The 19,346-nt window shown below is 34.3% G+C and overlaps 3 protein-coding genes across 3 annotated transcripts; 2 read left to right on the top strand and 1 right to left on the bottom strand.

The window, feature by feature from the left end:
• Positions 1 to 1,032: 1,032 nt before the first annotated feature.
• On the bottom strand, positions 1,033 to 2,712 carry LOC121266082 (RPM1-interacting protein 4-like). The gene is made up of 4 exons (XM_041169805.1): positions 2,445 to 2,712; positions 1,671 to 2,111; positions 1,332 to 1,532; positions 1,033 to 1,240 (listed from the first exon to the last, which is right to left on the bottom strand). Exons 1-4 carry the CDS (start codon positions 2,448 to 2,450, stop codon positions 1,205 to 1,207), a joined length of 684 nt encoding a protein of 227 aa, XP_041025739.1. The 5' UTR covers positions 2,451 to 2,712; the 3' UTR covers positions 1,033 to 1,204.
• Positions 2,713 to 5,298: 2,586 nt separating this feature from the next.
• Positions 5,299 to 6,098, top strand: LOC121264144 (non-specific lipid-transfer protein 1-like). The gene is made up of 2 exons (XM_041167220.1): positions 5,299 to 5,684; positions 5,924 to 6,098. Exons 1-2 carry the CDS (start codon positions 5,338 to 5,340, stop codon positions 5,928 to 5,930), a joined length of 354 nt encoding a protein of 117 aa, XP_041023154.1. The 5' UTR covers positions 5,299 to 5,337; the 3' UTR covers positions 5,931 to 6,098.
• Positions 6,099 to 10,644: 4,546 nt separating this feature from the next.
• On the top strand, positions 10,645 to 11,240 carry LOC121264142 (non-specific lipid-transfer protein 1-like). Its single transcript, XM_041167216.1, has 2 exons — positions 10,645 to 11,064; positions 11,162 to 11,240. Exons 1-2 carry the CDS (start codon positions 10,715 to 10,717, stop codon positions 11,169 to 11,171), a joined length of 360 nt encoding a protein of 119 aa, XP_041023150.1. The 5' UTR covers positions 10,645 to 10,714; the 3' UTR covers positions 11,172 to 11,240.
• The last annotated feature ends 8,106 nt before the right edge of the window (positions 11,241 to 19,346 follow it).

Genomic DNA, 19,346 nt, shown 5'->3' with positions numbered 1-19,346 from the left:
GCTACTAAATGCTAACAAGGAGGAAAAATAAAAAAGAAGAGTTACGTTTTAATGGCTCTTCAAAAATGGCATCCGAAAAATATCAACTCTAAGCACTAATTGAAGGTGATTCTCGATCTGTCATTGATGTCATTGAAAACACATATTCGACTCTATACGAGCAAATATCTCCTATTATTGAGAACATTCAGCAAATCTTCCGTCAAAAGTATATGAAAATTACTAAAAATTCATCTAGTTTAAAATCGATATGCACATTTAGTAATACAATTGGCTGTAACCAACTTAGTTTTGAGAGCATACCCCTAGATAATCTTATTAGATGCTCTATTTTCATTAATAGTGGAAATGATCCACCTTGAACTCTCTTGTATTCAAATATTTCCTTTTATAATATAATACATATGCTTGATTAGAGAAAAAAAAAAGTAGGAAGAGTGTCATTCATTGACACTTAAAAAATGATTATTAGTCTCAATTGAAGTTGTTGGATACTAAGTTCAAACTATTTGAAAATGATATGTTGGTTCCCTACAATTTCTATTCAGATCGTGGATAATTCGGATAGGAGTGCATGGGCGTGAAGAGTGCTCGAATTATCTGCAATCCAGATAAGAAATTGCAGGTAACTTGGGACGTTACAAATGGTGATACTAATATAAATATGTCAAACATTGAAGTGACTCACGTTGGACGACAAGGAAACGAGGCAGCCCATTTGCTTCTAAGAGATGCTAGAATTATAGATGATATATATTGTATAGTAGTGCTACCAATGTCCAGATTTTCTTCTTTTTAGAATCTTGTTAGATGTTGTTATGTAATTGGATCTATTTGTATGCATACTCTTTATTATGAATGAAGTATTTGCTGTTATAAAATAAAATAAAATAAAAAAGATGAAAAGACAAATTAAAAAAAAAAAAGGTTCTGCAACTTATAATTAAACACCTTGAAGGGATAGTGTATCCTGAATATCGACTGCCCCAATGGTCTTTAACATACAGATCAGGAAATTCCCAGAAACATTAATAAGAAATTAACTCTGCAGTATCAAGTTTAATATAGACTCATAAAAAAAAGTGTTTAATAGTGTAACCCTCAGTAAAAACTTTGAGGATAATAGCAAAGCCAACAATCATTTTCTGGTCACCTTTTAGAGGAGCAAGTGAAAAGCAAAAGTAAAGCCATGTGAAATTGTAAATCACTCTCTTCCGCATGAAAACAGACAGCAACATATCTGCATATATATGGTACCATAAGGATTGTTATGCTATATATATGTATATAGTCATAAGTAATTAGGACAAAATAAACTGAATTATATATACCTTTGATCTAGAGGAAGAACGCCCCCGTCTTTGAGTATTGGAATGATAGCTCGGTTGTTGTGGCACATTAACTGGGTAAAGGGAAGATGCAATTTGTTTTTCCTCCTTTACTTTGTTGAATATGACTGTGAATCCATCTCCTGATGAAGGGTCTGCTTCATCCCAAGCCCCAAACTTGGGTACGGATGCTTCTCTATGATGCTGTCATGTTCAATCCGACCCATATAATTCTCAATATCAATTTTCACACATCAATCAGTAATATATGTAATTAACAAAAAAAAAAAAAAAAACCACATTTTTGGATATGGGATATTATTTTTGGGAGAGAAGACTTACAGAGGAATCGCTCCGAGTGGGGTGTCTGCTATAGCAGGATGATAAGTTACTAATTCCCTCTGCCAGAGAACTCTTTTTCTTGCCAGATCTGTCACGTCGGTGGCTATGCTGCATAAGTGAAGAATTAGAGTTGCTTCTATCGCTGCCAGATTTTGATGTAAGTTGGCTCCTATGGTTCCCACGATGCCTTACTTTTCCGGCCACAACATGATGATTGTTCTCTACAGGAGAAATAATCGACTTTCTGGAGTTGACATGTAGAGGAGCCTGAACTATACTGTAATCTGCATTCACGACTGCCTTTGGATTCTCCTCTGGATCATTTGGGTTCATTCTCAGTATCCCAGTTCTCTCTTTTCTTACATTTTTGAAGTAAGATGTGTATGATATATCGCCACTTTCCCAGTTGCCAAATTTTGGGACGCGTGAGTGTGAGTGTTGCTGCAGCAGCCAAAGTCATTTTTTTTAAGCAATAACGATGGTTTTTAACAAGATTAATAGTTCTGCATCATAAGAAGGAAAGGAAATCCAACTCGAACATTGAATCAAATCGGTTTACAAAAGTTCATGAAAACAAGAATTTTCACATCTTGTGAACAATCTGTCAACAGAAACAAAACTAGCTAGAAAGTGTATAGCAAATTATATTTATATATATATATATATATATATATCCAAGTTAGATCTCTAGATATCAATGGCTAATGATGAGAAGATTAACATGCACATATAATAAGACCAATATCGATCGATACAAAGTACATGATGACTCACTGCCATTAACAATCTGTCTGGTTAATCTTGCAGTTTCTGACTTTTTGGACAAAAATCTGCTTTGACGAACATGAAGAACAAGGATTACTGTTCTCTCGAGACCATTAAGATCACTTGTGTTGATCCAAGGATATCCCGAGGATGATCTGGACTTTTTTTATACAAAAGAAGCCGATGACTACAATGTTCCATAGCCCACTATAAAAACCATCTCAAACCGGCCATCACTATACTATTATATTGTTTTTTTAGTTCTAAAACTCACATATGCAAATTCTCCCTTGCATGATTGGATGGACTCGGCTTCTTGCCGTCCTCTCCGAAACATTCTCTTTCTTGTCTGTATTAATTCCCACTAAAACAAAATTGTTTGTAATTGGCCTTGATCATGATCATTACATATTGTATTTTATGTATCAGGATCATGGAATTTAATACATATATTCCTAGTAATAGGGCTACTGTGACTGTACAAGCGCGTAAACTTTTTATTTTGTAATAATATAAAACTTTCACTAAACTCTTACTATAAGTAAGGAATCAATATTAATACATTGAGAGTACCACCATGCTTATATATTGTAAAATCGCAACTTGTTTCAAAATTTTAAGTTTTGTCTAACACACGAAATATTTAATTAAATAAGAAAGTGTAAAATCAATATCCAAACTCGGCCTCGTTTGTTTTTGTAGATAGATGAGATGAGATGAGATGAGTTGAGATTAAAGTTAAAAGTTGAATAAAATATTATTAGTTTGTTTTTCAGGAAACTTCTAACTTATCTCATCTCATTTTATCTAATCATTACAACCTTCTCAAATTCTCATACAAAATAAAATAAACAATTCAATTTTTTCATATCAAATTTTTTATTTGATTTAATATTATCTCTAACATCTCCTAAACTCAAGGTAGATAATTTTGAAATTTTGAGTTTGAGATTTAAGTGTAGTTTTCATATTCGTTGATTGATTGCCTATGAGATGATAAAAGTAGCAGTAGTGGTGATGAAGTGATAAAAGTGATCGGCAATCGAAACATCACATCTGAAACTATGACCAATAATTGGCCAAGGCCGCCAACATAAGGCTAGCAATAGGCCGAAATATTGAGCCAACAATAGAGTAATTATAACCTCGGTCAACTATAAGAATAAAAATAAAAGTTCAAACCCAAATGGGTTTGGAGTTCAAACAATGCTCAGAAAAGACCAAAAAGAATAGTTGGGGTTAACAAAGAACCTCAAAAAAAAAGCTTTACAACTAACAAAGATTCTTGGATAACATGAATTTGAGACAAGACATGGTTGAAGGGGTATGAAGATTTTGTGAGACGCAAATCTAGTGAAAAAGTTTTAAAAGAAATAGTTTACAGAATGGAGCATGACTTTAGCTGAGAACTATGATACCATGATTGAAAATAAGAAAATATTGTAGATATTGATATTGAAAAAAGAGAATGAGGAGAATGAAAGGACCTTGAATGCGACATCATTACTATATTCTCTATTGTGATTGAATACAAAGTATAAGTCACTATTTATAGAAAAATTAAATGGAGATGAGATCAAGTAAATTATCTTAATTATCAATATGAAAATAAAATCTCTTGATTTGATTATTATGGAAACCAAATCTCTTGATTTGATAATTATAAAAATCAAGTCTAGAAAATAATTAATTTAAATTTTTTATTTGATATTATCTCTAACATACAAAAAAAAAATCAAAATGGTTATTACCAATTCCATTATAGTCAAGGGAAAACCATGCATTTCTTGTATGAATAATTTTATAATAGTTATTAAGGCTATATCTTTATTTCATTTTATTCTATTAAACTAGGTATATCTCATTCTTGAAATGGAAAATGCTAGATGTACTTATGAAATTTTTTTTTTTTTTAAAAAAAACTTATTTCTCTATATGTCAGTTATTAATATGCTTAAAATCATGAAATTTGAAATTCAAAATTTGAATTTAAAAGAAAAATAACATAATGAATCTTATAAGTAAAATTATAAGTAAAAGTGTAAGTACATGTAGTACTACTTTTTTAAAATTTATACATCCATATTTTATATATAAGTAGATGTAAAAAGAAAAAAAAAAAACATATAACAGATTCTAGAGAACGTTTCCTTCAAGTAATTGAGGCGCATGCATTTATTTCAATTTGGCATTCCTAATGTAAGTTAATTAGTGAGATACATTTATGATTCAACAAATAGAGTTCTTAAGAATTAATGACATTCGAAAAAGAATAAAATTAGCAAATACAACGTCATTATTCCGCATAAATTTCCAAAAGCACCCTTTTGTTTTTGGCTTACCAATAAGATTCACAATATATTGGGGAACACTTATAACTAGATGCACACTTGGTTGTTTCTTTCTTTTTCTTTTTCTTTTTTTTCTTAAATGTGGGTACTCTATATATATTTTCTTTTTCGAAAAAGAAAAGAAAAGAACCGAACCGAATCGAACTAAACTGATAAATTTAAAATATATATGGAACCTACAAAATTCAAAAATCATAAAAAAAAACTTAAAATTTCTGAAAAGGCTGAAGGGCAACTTTGGTATTGAACTTTTACTTGCTCATGGTTCAAGATGGACTTTATATATTTTTTAATATGGAAAGTAGAAATTACTTATTTTGTAGTTTTGTTCTTAATTATTGAATAACATAAATTAGCTTTCTTCTTTCTCTTTCAGGACGTATTTATGAAAATCCAGGCCCACTACTTTAATGAAAGTCATTAACTAAGGTTAGTAATAGCACATTACAACTCCTCTATAAATAGAGCAGTAAGCAGCTTGCACCTATACAATGTATCAAAACAGGTTCAAATTTGTAGCTAAGCATTAGTCTTTAATCCAAAAGAGATTAATGGAGAAGAAGACAAATCTAATGGCCTTTGGGTTGATGATGATGATGTTGATCCTAAGCGCAACTACTGCAAGAGCCGATCTATGCCAGGATGCACTGAAAGCTTTGATGCCTTGCATGGCATTCTTGACGGGTTTTAGCCCACCGCCACCCAATGCTGGCTGCTGCCAAGGCGCACAAGATGTGCTAAATAAGGCTACGACCTCCGCAGATCGCAAGGCTCTGTGTGTCTGTTTCAAAAATGTTATAGGCCAGGGTGGTATTTTGCCTGATAGGGCTGAACAACTTCCCGACCTCTGCAAGGTCAAAACTCCGGTTCCGATTAGATCCGATGTGGATTGCAACAAGTAATTTATTTCTTTCCCTATCTCTGAGTTTATGCACGCCGTCTGTGTTTGAGCACGCATGTGCATTTCTAGCTACTTGTTTCATGCTTACGGTTTGACCAAAAAATAGTGATTCATCATGATGAGCTAGCTACTACATATAAATTAATATTGGGTATGTTTTCATGTGAAACTTTCTTTTTTTTTTCTTGATGAATCTTCTCAACTAATATCCTTTTTTTTTTTTTTTTAATTTGCAGATTATGAAGATTCCATAAGGAGCAGAGATAACATGAAATAAAGATTGGGGAACATGCATAGATAGAGCAATATATATAGCCAAATATTGGGTTGTAAACATTAATATATTGAAGGTCGACTCTTTTTGGCTACCTTATATTATAAATATGCATGAAAAGATTAATTAAACGAATATAACGATTCCTAGTTTCTTTACAACGCTCTCTCGATCTGGCCCAATTAATTACTCAACTTTAGAGGTTATATAACCTCCATATATATATACATCTGCAGACTGCAGTACTAATGCTTGTAGATGTCGTACAAATCTAAACGCGCTTTTACCATTGTTGATAAGAACCATTTTTGTTTCGGATGAACAACGTTAATTAAGTTAAGTGAATTTTTTTTTTAAGATATCTTTGCGAAGTTAACACTTTCTAAACTAAAAGAAGCAATAAGCTCGTACTACTATAGATGGCAACATGATAAACACGTGTATGAATGAGTATATGTATTCAATCAATCAATTAAATATATATATATATATATATATATATATATATATAACGATTCGAGCAACATAAATAGTATAATTAGGATTTTTTTTCTTATTTTCTAAATGCTTTATTTATTCTCTTTCTAAAGATAAGGTTACGCCATAAAATAAAATAAATATGAAGTTATTCTCGTTGAGCCGAACTTTAACATAAATTGTATCATTTAATACTTAAATCATAATTTTATGTTCGCTAGTAATTTATTTAATAAAAAAATTGAGTTGAATTCAAGTTTGTGTGAACCAATTTTGAGAAGCTTGTCCAGTAAAGTTATTCATTTTCTTTAATTTCATGAAAAGGAACGGTATCCATAAATTAATTTTATTAATTTCTCCCATTTTCAAAGAAGGACTACCACATACTAAAGAAAGCTTGGTGGTTATAAAAATCCCAAAATCAAAGTTCTTTATGAAAAAGTATAAAACTGCCATCTATATATACAATATATAACTTAATAATGTATAAAAGATCTGTAGTATTAATTAGGGAATAATTAATAGGATATTGTTTAATTAACCTCATGTATCAGAATTGGAAAGTACATAATTGAAAATCTGAAAAATGGTGGGTTACATTAATTACACATTTTGCTCCTGAAAAATGAAGTGTTTTAACTCGTTTCAATGGTTGCCATAAGCGCACTTGTGGCGCGCCCTTATAAATTTAGGTTGCTTCTACATTTTTACTATTTCTTCATTGTAATTGAATACAAAGTATTTGTCTCTATTTAAATAAATAAAAAATAGATGGAGATGATTATCTTGATCATTATGAAAATTAAATCTCTTGATTTGATAATTATGAGAATTAAATATCTTGATTTGATAATTATGAAAATTAAATCGCTTGATTTGATAACTATGAAAATTGATAATAATGAAATTCAACTGAAAATAATTAAATCATGTTTTTGATTTGGCATTACCATATATTCTAGATAACGTTGCTGCTTTGGTATGGAAGTTATATATTTAAATATGGAAGGTAGAAATTACTTATTTTGTAGTTTTGTTCTTAATTATTGAGTAACATAAATTAGCTTTCTTCTTTCTCTCTCGGGACATATTTATGAAAACACTAGCCCACTACTTTAATGAAAGTCATGCAGACTGCAATAGTAATGCTTGGAGATGCGTAAAAATCTAAACATGCTTTTATCATTATTGATCAAAACCATTTTTGTTGATGAACGACGACAATTAAGTTCAGTGATTTTTATTTTTATTTTTTGGTGAGATATCTTTGTGAATTTAACACTTTCTAAACTAAAAAAGAAGCAATACGCTCATAGCTTAAGTCACATTCCATATAAAATCAACGACTATTAGCATAAGCGCGAGGCCAAAACCAAGACAATAAGGAACATCATGGTCAGTTATTCATTAATTTCATATTATAAATGTCGGGATTCACAATATCACTCTTTATGACTGCTTTTTGCAGAGTTCGAGGTCTAATGCAATAAAGATTTTTAACACCAATTAATTTGAAGTGGAATTGACATCTCATTGACTAACAAATAGTATCACAATTTGATCCCGAGAAGTCTATGCAAAGTAAATGAGGCAGTATAGATGCCAACATGATAAACATGATGTGTATGAATGAGTGTGTATATATATATATATATATATATATATATATATATATATATATATATATATATATATTTTTTTTTATGAAGGAGGACGGTTCCTCCGGGGTTTATTTAAAATAGCATATGTGGCGGAAGAAAACCGAAGTTACACATTACAAACCAAAGACAAAACAGGAAACTAAGCTTCTAGAACTTTAGCAAAAAAAAAAAAAAAAAAAAAACCAAGCACAACCAAGCATAAACTCAGAACGCCTAAGACAAAGTAGGGCAATTTATCCATCTCGAAAAAAATTTGGAAGCTTAAAATTCAAGACGGACTAAAACTCTTTCTCTGAAAGATCTTCAATAACATTCTTCCCACTATAGCTCTCCTGAAAATCGTCTTATCCTCCAAAATGATCTCTTGGATTGCCCCATTTGCAATTCGGCTGAACAATCCGTCTCTCACCTTTTCCTGGATTGCCTTTACTCTAGAGTATTGTGGAGACAGTCCCCTTGGCCACTCAATATCTCCTCCATTGGCAATCGAGATATCAATACTTGGATCATGTGTATCTTGAATCCAATCTTCAAATTGATACTGATGATTGCCATAATTTCCAACTCTTTACTATGATAGCAATAGATAACCTCTGGTTTTATCGAAAACAAGTTATTCATAATCCCAAAAAGCAATCCATCCATCGGTTCATGAGACAAGTCAACCAGTCTTTTAAAGATCACAATAAGGCATGGGTATGGAAAAATCAGCAACAAAGTATAGTATGGATCCCCCCTCCCCTAGAGTGTATTTCTGTAACTTTCGATGTAGTAGTTAGAACGAGTAGCAGCACATAAGTGGCAATAGGTCGAACAACAATGTGGTATCTTTCATTGTAGCAAAGCATTCAAGCAGCTGCAACCCGAACCAAGGAGAAGCAATGGCTACATACATCAGAGTGAAAGAAGCCCAAAGATTGCAACTAAAGAAAATCAAGCTAGAAGGGGACTCCCAAAGAACAATTACAACTTTGAAAGATTCAACAAAAAGCCAAGACTAGATTGCAGAAGGTATAAATCGTGACACAAGAATTATGTTGAATAGCTTTGAAGAATGGGAGACTATCAAAATACATCGTTTGCAAAATCGATGTACGCACGGAGTTGCACAATGGGTAGCTGCCAATAATGCATTTGGAAGCAAACCCTTTACTGAAGTTCCACCTTGTCTTTTGGATTTTCATAGTAGAAAAGATCTACCTCTTTTGTAGTGTAATGTAATTTTTTTAGTTTATTTTTACTTGTACTTTTATAGTTTACTGTATCTGAATACTTTTATATGAATGAAGGTGTTCCTTTTTCGAGAGAGAGAGAGAAAGGAAAAGAAAAAACTCTGGTTCAATGCTGCCAAGGGGAATTCGTGTGATACCTATTATTATCATGATTAATGCGAGCATAAACAAGTTGAGTTCAAGTTGAGTAGTATTTGGTTAGACCTTATTGGTTTCATTTTTATTTCATTACAAGTCGAGCTTAAGTTTGTCATCGAGTTACATATATATTGTATTATATACGTAATTATGTTCACTAGAAACTAGCTTATTGTATTATATATTCAATTAATTTCGAGTTTGTTTACGAGCTACTTAATTTTGAATAAATCAATTATTTATATTACATCTTATGATTTCATCTACAAATTTTAAGTAAAAACTTTGAACTTTTATAAAATTTTGTAAATAGTTATATATATATATATATATATATATATATACACACACACGACACTCACACAAGGATTTATACAACATATATACATAATATTAAGAATATTTTGTTCTTATTTTTTAAATACTTATTTATCCTCCTTCTAAAGATAAGATTCTACTATAAAATATAATAAATATAAAATTATTCAAACTTATGCAAGTTGAGCTAAGCTTTATACAAATTGTATCATTTAATAATTAATCATAATTTTGTGTTCATTTTGATGCCTTGGTTTGGACTTTATGATTATATGTAACTTACAGGTGTCTAGATGTAACCACGGTATTCTCTCATCATAAGTGAGGGCTATTAATAAAATTTGAGTACCGTCATCTTCTTAAAAAATATAATAATAATATTTTTGTGTTCTTGAACACTTCACTTAATAAACAAATTGAGTTGAATTCTAATTTGTTCGAGTCGATCTCGAGCAGCTTGTCCAGTAGACTTATTCATTTGTTTAAGAAGAATGATGGTACCCGACCCTAAACTATATTAATTGCCCACACCTAGAGCGAAAGAATACCACGTACAAGTGAAATCTTGGGGGTTATGAAAATCCAAAACCAATCTTTTTATGTATATAACTTGATAATGTATTTAATAACTTGATGTTTTATGTAGTATTAATTAGGGAGCAATTAATAGGATATTGTTTAATTAACCTCATGTATCTGAATCCAAAACTACACACATACTTTCATAATTGAAAATCTGAAAAATGGAGGGTTACAATTACACATTTTTCTCTTAAAAAAGAAGTGTTTTAACTCGGTTCAATAGCTGCCATAAGTGCACTCGTGGCACACCCTTATAAATTGAGGTTGCCTTCTACACTATAAAGCAAGTTAGTTCATTTGTGTAGCAGATCATCAGGAAGAAAGTCCATATATAGTGGCAAGAAAATGGAGAAGAAAATGAGGGGTTTGTCTGCATTGACTTTTGGGTTCGTGATTTTGATCTTGAGTGCATGCCATTCAGAGGCCATGACATGCCCCGAGGCCCTAGTGATTTTGCTGCCATGCAAGCCGTTCTTGGAGGGTGCTCTCCCTGACTCGCCCAACTTTCTCTGTTGTCTAGGTGTTCAAAAACTTACCCAAGAGGCTTCCACCACTGAAACACGCAGGGCTGTTTGTCAATGTTTGAAGAATGCTACACTAGGATTTCATATTAATCTCGATAGAGCTAAACAGATTCCCCAACTTTGCCATATCAATGACCCTATACCAATTGACCCCAATGTGGATTGCAACACGTATTAATCTCTCTATGATTCTCTCATTTTTATTGAAAGAATTAGATCTTTGTGTATTCCTTGAACTAACGTATTTTTTCTTTTTGGTACTGTGCAGACTTCGATGATCCTACAAGACGTTTTAGATGCTAATAAATTAAGTAATATGTAGCAAATCTTGCCATTTTATGTATGCGTGAATAAAATCATGAGTATGAATCAAAAGCTTTTCCAGTTTCTTTGGATTCTCTTAAGTATATTGTATACTTTATAAAGTATTAGGACCCCATATTTGTACCAATGAAATAGTAGAGCAGGAGATCAAAATGTTTTTTTAAAGCATTTTTTATATATTTAAAATAATAAAAAAGATAAATAAACACAATAGATGGAGATGATGATATAAGATAAATATCTTGATAATGATAATGAAAATTAAATCTCTTGATTTGATAATTATGAGAATTAAATATCTTGATTTGATAATTATGAAAATTAAATCGCTTGATTTGATAACTATGAAAATTGATAATAATGAAATTCAACTGAAAATAATTAAATCATGTTTTTGATTTGGCATTACCATATATTCTAGATAACGTTGCTGCTTTGGTATTGAACTTATACTGCTCATGGTTCAAGATGGAAGTTATATATTTAAATATGGAAGGTAGAAATTACTTATTTTGTAGTTTTGTTCTTAATTATTGAGGAACATAAATTAGCTTTCTTCTTTTTCTCTCGGGGCATGCACTCTTAACCCAAGTTCAATGTTTGCCAATTGCCAAGTGGAATTTGTGTGACACCTCAATTGTGATTAGGCGTGTAATGGAATTATTGAGTTTGATCGAGTAGTGAGTGTTAACTAGTCATATATATTGGCTTAACAAATCAAGTTCAAATTTATCATCGAGTTACATTATATATATGTTCATAAATTATAACTAGCTTATTAATTTATTAATTTATCATTTCGGATTTATTCCCGAACTACTTAATTTTTAATAAATCAATTATTTATATTACATTTTACGCTTTTATCTACAAGTTTTGAAAAGAAACCTTGAAATTCTCTAAATATCATTATATAGTTTATATATTCATATATCAAAAGTTATATATAATATATATATATATATATATAACGATTCAAGCAACATAAATAGTATAATTATGATTTTTTTCTTGTTTTCTAAATGTTTTATTTATTCTCTTTCTAAAGATATAGTTACGCCATAAAATAAAATAAATATGAAGTTGTTCAAACTTATTCTCGTTGAGCCGAACTTTCACATAAATTGTATCATTTAATACTTAAATCATAAGAAAAGGGACGGTATCCATAAATCTTATTAATTTCTCCCATTTTCATAGGAGGAATACCACATACTAAAGAAAGCTTGGCAGTTATAAAAATCCCAAAATCAAAGTTCTTTATGAAAAATTCTAAACTAAAACTGCCATCTATACAAGTATATAACAATTAATAATGTATAAAAGATAATGTATTTAATAACTTGATGTTTTCTGTAGTATTAATTAGGGAGGAATTAATAAGATATTGTTTAATTAACCTCATATATGTATCAGAATTGGAAAGTACACACATACTTTCATAATTGAAAATCTGAAAAATGGTGGGAGGTCTAATGCAATAAAGAACTCATGAGATGTCAATTCCAACTTTTTATTTTTAGTAATATATAACTTTCACTAAACTCTTACTATAAGTAAAGAATCAAATTAATACATCAAGAGTACCAAACCATACCAACATATATATATATATATATATATTATGAAATCATCATTTGTTCCAAGAGGTTAAGACGATATATCTAACTTATAAAATAATTAATTAAATAGTAAAGTGTAGGGTTAAGGTCCGAACTCAATGCCTTTATTTTTATATAATGTGAAATCACCACTTGTCCCAAAAAGTTAAGTTGACGTAAATAGTTTGATTTTAATATTTATATTATATATATTTTAACACATATATCTCTTAAAGTTCCCTACAACAATATTGGAGAACGAGAGAATAATGGGAAATTACATATGGGTCCCTTTGTATCATATTTGATTTCATATCGCTGAAAAAATCTAAGCGGTTGTTAAATTTCAGACAATACAGCTCCTTACATACATGCATGCATGGGCAGTTTGGATGAGACATTTTCAATCGCTCGACCGTTGTCATAAGAATCATTTTCTATTATATATAAGCACTGCAACTTTTGGATGGAACAAAAATTGCGTGCATGGATCAACAAATTCAACAGTACGTATATAACCTCGCCTAATGGGATTATGGGCTGGGGCTTATCTTCGGTCAATATCCCCGCACACGGCATATCCTTTCTTCCCACTAATTATTTACAGAAAAAAAAACAATCCAGTTTTTAGATTTTTATATAGATTGAAAATTTAAAATATATTAGAAATTGAAAGAGGGAGGAGAACGAGAGAGAGAGAGAGAGAGAGAGAGAGAGAGAGAGAGTTTAAGTACATGATCTTTAATAGTATATATTATCCTGGTTGAATATAAAGCTAGCATTGATCACTATTCATAGATAAATTACATGGAGATGAGATATATAACGTACATATTTTGATTATTATGAAAATTAAATTAGGATATTAATCAAATCAAATTCTTATTTTAATATTATCTTAAACATCCCCTAAATTCAAGATGGATAACTTTGAAATCTTCAGTTTGAAATTTGAATGTACTTCATATTTGTAAATTGACAGCCGAGATGATAAAAGTGACAGTAAGTGGTGATGAAGTGATAAAAAATGACTGGTAGCCGGAACATCAAATCTAGAACTATGAGTGACAATGGTTGATAATAGACCAAAGTCAATATAGGGCTAACAATAGGTCGAAAGATTGAGCCAACAATGTACTAAATATGACCTTAGTCAATTACAGGACTAAAAATGTGGAACCCCCGACCCCCCATGTGTGATTTGGTGGAAGTCATGACACCGAGATGATGACCACATGGATCATACATCCCATCGCATTGTGCAAGTGTGTACAAACATGTAAGATGTGTACAACATAAATATCGCAGTGAAAAAATATAAGGCAGTCAAAAACTAAGTACCATAAGTTTAACAACAATACAACCTGAAATAAAGTTTTCCAAGAGGTTAGTACAATCATCTGGCTGAAATAAAGGAAATGAAAACAAAGGTCCAACAACAAATAACACGAAAAATCTCGTGCCATCACTCCTTAGGTGGGGTGGGTCCCTCCAGCTCATACCCTTCCTCTGCATCAAAGTCGACGATCCCATGAAACGGAACCGTAGGTAGGAATAGCACAATGATATTTCACAATCTCAGTAAATAAATCAACAGAGAGACATTCAAGAGATTCAAGCATGAAATTATACAACAAACAAAGGACAACAACCATGGAGGCAATAATCCTAAAAATGTTCATTTTTACAACCATCCCTAAGATGCATTCCTTATAATCACTCACGTCAAAAATCCTTTTGTGCCCAAAACAAAACCATTTATTACAGTGTACACCACGGTCTCCCCTCGGGACCACCCGCATACCCTGACTCCCTTAGTCACAACACGGGTAACAACCGCGCGTGTGACTTAGTTATTAGTGATGCCCAGCTCCGCGCCGGCGCATAACGTGACTAGGCATCCTCTAGCCCCCGCTAGCAGAGGGCCTTTGGAGTCGTACCAAGAGCGTTACTATCTTGGTTGAGTTTGTTGTCGCCCAGCAACAGCCGAGGGGATGTCACTCAGTTGTACACGCTCCCAAGTGACCAGAAGAGCTCCACTGAGATAATGTCTCATCTCAGTTGTGACACACACGCACCCACACAAAAAATATAATATTTTACCAATGACACCAAAACCAGTTTCAGATTACTCCATATAGCATAGCACAGATGAATAATTCATAACAGATTTAATAATGATGAATATGCAGATAAATGATAGGCAGTTTACTGAATGACATGGCATAGCACAAATAGTCAACCACACAACAACACACAAGTCACAATGCCACCAATTCACAAACCCCAACTACATGCGGCCTTCGGCCTAAAATTCGATAACAATCACATCAATTATTCCCAACACTTCCCCAGGCCCAAGGCTCTTCTCAACACAACTAGATTGCAGCAAAGTTAGCGATTAATTTCATGTTAGAATTCCAAGAGTCGCACTGGAGAGTTACTTACAACTTGGAAGGAAAATATTTTGGATGATCGTGTGTGATGGTTTACGGGGTCTCGCGATTGAACGAGTGTGCGCGTCGTTGTGCCGATGGACAAAGTTGGTCAGATTAAAAACTGGTCATCCAATAAAATGAAATACAAGGCAAGTGGCATAAAGCCATACTGTCTTGGCGTCTAGAGGGGCGGAGCACGGCTGAGTAGTGGCTGCAGGCGGTGGCAGTGGTGAAACTGATAGAATAGAGGGGTTAAAATGGGTTTCTTTTAACAAAGATGGCAAATTTGATGAGTTAGTGGGTGAAGGTGAGGATTTTTGCGGCGGGGTGCAACGGAGCACGGCGGGACAGCGACTACTATGAGCTTTAGCTCACGGGTTTGGTGGAACCCAAGGAATAGGATAGAGGGAAAGGGAAGTGGGGTGCACAGGGGTGGTTGCGTGGCCACTAGAAGGCAGCTAGGAATGGCGGCGCAGGACGGCGTTAGGGCAAAACTAACCCTAAGGGTTTCGGGATGTAGATCATAAGGTGGGGAAATGCTAGAACATGGTTTTGGGAGATGAGGAAGCTTATTGAGGAGTGGTTTGAGGGATGAGGAGCTCGGCCTATTTGTAGGCCGAGGGGTGGCTCTCAACAAATGCAGCCTCAGCTGTGATTGGGGGTGCAGGGCGGATCGGGCTTCACGAGCGTCTCACGCTTGGCGTGCGACAAGTGGTGGGTAGCAGCGGTGAGCAACTTCCATGGCTGAGACTTTATGAGGCGCCAGTCGAAGAGGCACGCAGATTGGGCAAGGTACACGGTGGAGGCAGACGGGAAGGATGATTATTACGCGAGAACCATGTGGCAAAGACAGGGTGGCAACGAGAAGAGGTGTTGTAGGTCACGGGCGTGGGAGGAGGAAGGAAGAAGAAGAAAAGAGAAGAAAGAAAGAGAAGGGAGTGAGCGGCGTAGGAGCAAAAAGAAAGAAGAAAGCTATGGTTTTTTCATCCTACATGCCAAAAGGAAGCTGTTCCAAGGGAAGAAAAAAATTACTTCCTAGCTACTAAACGGCGCCATTTTGAATGAAGGGTTGGGCTCTCAACTATCCCATAGGCTGGGCCCAGTTCTCCTCTCTTTCAGGCCTTAAATTTGGCCCACAACACCTACAACAACCCAAAAACCCACAACCATTGAATTGGGCTCATAAAAAAATATATATACTCTTAAAGAAAAGAATAAAATACAATAAAATTAAATTAAAAACACATTAAATTTTTGGGGTCTCACGTCCTTCCCCCTTTAAAAGAATTTTGTCCTCAAAATTGACAAGCTTAATCTATCAATTCCAAGACAAAATACAAGATAAAGCTTAAAACATGCTTGAAATAAGACATACAATCAATAATACCTAAACATATGCGGGTTATGCTCTCTCATGTCTGTCTTTCTCTCCCAAGTGAAGTCTTGAGCCATTGGACCTCCCCATGACACCTTCACCAATGGTATTGTCTTGGATCTCAGCCTTTACTCCTTCCAATCCACAATTTGCTTCGGTGCTACCTCATAGGTAAGGTTAGGCTGCAGTTGGAGGCTACCCGAGTCAACCAGTCGTGGCTCCTGTTGCCGGAAACTCTTCTTCAGCGAGGATACATGAAACACATCGTGCATGTCTCCAAAATATTCTGGTAATGCAATCTTGTAAGCAACAGGCCCAACCTTCTCCACTATTTGAAAATGGCCAACATACCTTGGGCTAAGCTTCCCTTTCTTTTTAAACCACTCGATGCCCCTCATGGGTGAGACTTTGAGGTACACCCAATCATCTTCTTCGAATGATATATCTCTTCTTCTTGTGTCTGCATAACTCTTCTGGCAACTTTGAACTGCCGCCATCCTGTCTCTTATGATCCAGAGTTGATTCTTCATCTCTTGAACTATCTTTGGCCCAAGAAGTTTGCTTTCACCAACTTCATCCCAAAATAACGGTAATCTACATTTCCTCCCATAGAGAGCCTCATAAGGTGCCATCTCGTAGCATGTCTTCAAAAGTCTGAATAGTGCACTCTAATTGGCCATCTGTCTGAGGGTGATAAGTAATAATGTTTGTAAACCACCACATATTTTTGGGGTGGAGAGTTTTCCATTCATAATATGTGTACAAGTAGAGTACAGTTGGATACAAAGACAATATCTACATCAAAAAAGGAAAACAACCACAAGAGATAAAACGGCATCTCCTACAATCAAGAAGGAAAAGATTAAGGAGGATTCTGTAACTCAATGGTTGATTTATTGGAATCCTTTACACTCACCGAAAGCTAAGAGTGGGATTAATATAAACTCAAAGCTTGGAACGAAAAAAAAAAACATAAAGGGCCAGTTAAACACTCTTGGTGAAGATGTTGGTGACTTGCAAGTGGGATGGAACATGCTGAGTGCGAAGAGTACCAGAGACAACAAGCTCACTCAGAAAATGATAGTCAAGGTCAATGTGCTTAGCACGCTTGTGGGACACTGGATTTGAACTCAGAATAATAGCGCTTTTGTTGTCACAAAGAAGAAGAGGCCAATGAGTTAAGGTGACCCGAAGATCACGTAGGAGATGAGTGAGCCATAGAACTTCAGCAGCAGTGAGGGCGAGATCACGGTATTTGGATTCACAGCTGGAGCAAGAAACAGTTGGCTATTTCTTGGCACTCCAGGATACAAAATTATTGCCAAGATAGATCGAGTAGCCAGAGGTGGAGCATCTAATGTCAGGGCACCCAGCCCAATCTGCATCCGAGTATGCTACTAAGGCCCTAAAGGAAGACAAAGTGAACCTCAAACCAAAATGAAGTATGCCTTTGACATGGTGAATAATTCGCTTGACCACTTGAAAATGATCATCAGTTGGCGCATGAAGAAATTGACTTATGGAGTTGACGGGTAATCGTCAAGTACTACAAGGCACCAACCAATGAGCGATATGAAGTAGGATCCACAAATGGGGAACCGTCGGAAGAGAGTTGTTGAGACACAGCCATGAGCGTAGGAACCGGTTTGTTGTCGAGTAATTGAACTCATGCCAAGATGTCAGTAGCATACTTGGTTTGGCTAAGAAAAATGCCGTTGGTGATGGGAGAGGCCTTGAGTCTAAGAAAGTAACTCAAGGAGCCTAAATCCTTGATGGCAAACATCGAGTGCAACTGCTGAATAAATCGGTTGAGAAGAGAATAATTGTTCCCTATGAGAATGATGTCGTCAACATATAAGAGCAGATAGATGAGATCATCCTTCTGATTAAAAACAAAGAGAGAGGGGTCCTCTCGACTACATGAAAAACTAAATTTTAAGAGAAATGAACTAAAGCGTTGAAACCAAGTATATGGGGCTTGTTTCAAGTCGTAGAGAGCTTTCTTCAATTTGCAAGCATGGAGAGAATGTCGAGGATCAACATAGCCCAGGGATTGCTCCATGTAAACATTTTCATGAAGGATGCCATTAAGAAAAGTATTTTTTATGTCAAGCTGACGTAATGACCACTTATGAGACACTACAAGGGAGAGAACAACACGAATTGTAGGAGCTTTGACCACTGGATTAAGGTGTCAGTGTAGTCAAGGCCGAGAAGTTGAGTATAGCCCTTTGCAACAAGGCGCACTTTGAAGAGATCAATGGATCCATCGTAAAGAAATTTTGTCCGGAAAACCCATTTGGAACCGACAATTAGTGTTGGAAGGCTGAGGAATAAGATTCCAAGTGTGATTGGTTTGAAGTGCCTTCATCTTGTCATTTATGGCAGCAAGCCAAGCTAGATTCTTTGTTGCAGTTTTGAACCTTTTAGGCTCAGAGGTGGCAAGCAAAGCATGAAGCAGCGGTGAAGATTGCACAAGACTGAGATGTGCTGGATGTCAGGTTTTGAAAATACCAAATTTGGCACGAGTAAGCATGGGATGAGAGGCAGGAGGAGTTGACGAAGCAGGTGTTGAACGGGCCATGGAATCGACAACAATAAATTCAGAATGATGATCAAGAGAAATAGACTATGTGGCAGAGGAAGGAACTTGCAAGGACTCAGTAGCAAGGTCATCAACACAATAACGACAACGGTCAACAATGGGATGCGTAT

This window comes from Juglans microcarpa x Juglans regia, chromosome 5D (genome assembly GCF_004785595.1).
Source record: "Juglans microcarpa x Juglans regia isolate MS1-56 chromosome 5D, Jm3101_v1.0, whole genome shotgun sequence".
Classification (NCBI taxonomy): Eukaryota; Viridiplantae; Streptophyta; class Magnoliopsida; order Fagales; family Juglandaceae; genus Juglans; species Juglans microcarpa x Juglans regia.
The sequence above is the reverse complement of the archived record's forward strand: the minus strand, read 5'-3'. Positions and strand labels throughout refer to the sequence as shown.

What these genes read in the sequence shown, in the direction of transcription:
- LOC121266082 (XM_041169805.1), bottom strand. An exon ending in CCACTCGGAGCGATTCCTCT is followed by an intron (nt 1,533 to 1,670) that starts GTAAGTCTTCTC and finishes TGAACATGACAG; the next exon opens with CATCATAGAGAAGCATCCGT. An exon ending in GTTCTTCCTCTAGATCAAAG is followed by an intron (nt 1,241 to 1,331) that starts GTATATATAATT and finishes ATATATATGCAG; the next exon opens with ATATGTTGCTGTCTGTTTTC.
- LOC121264144 (XM_041167220.1), top strand. Translation starts at nt 5,338, where the DNA reads ATGGAGAAGAAGACAAATCTAATGGCCTTTGGGTTGATGATGATGATG.
- LOC121264142 (XM_041167216.1), top strand. Translation starts at nt 10,715, where the DNA reads ATGGAGAAGAAAATGAGGGGTTTGTCTGCATTGACTTTTGGGTTCGTG.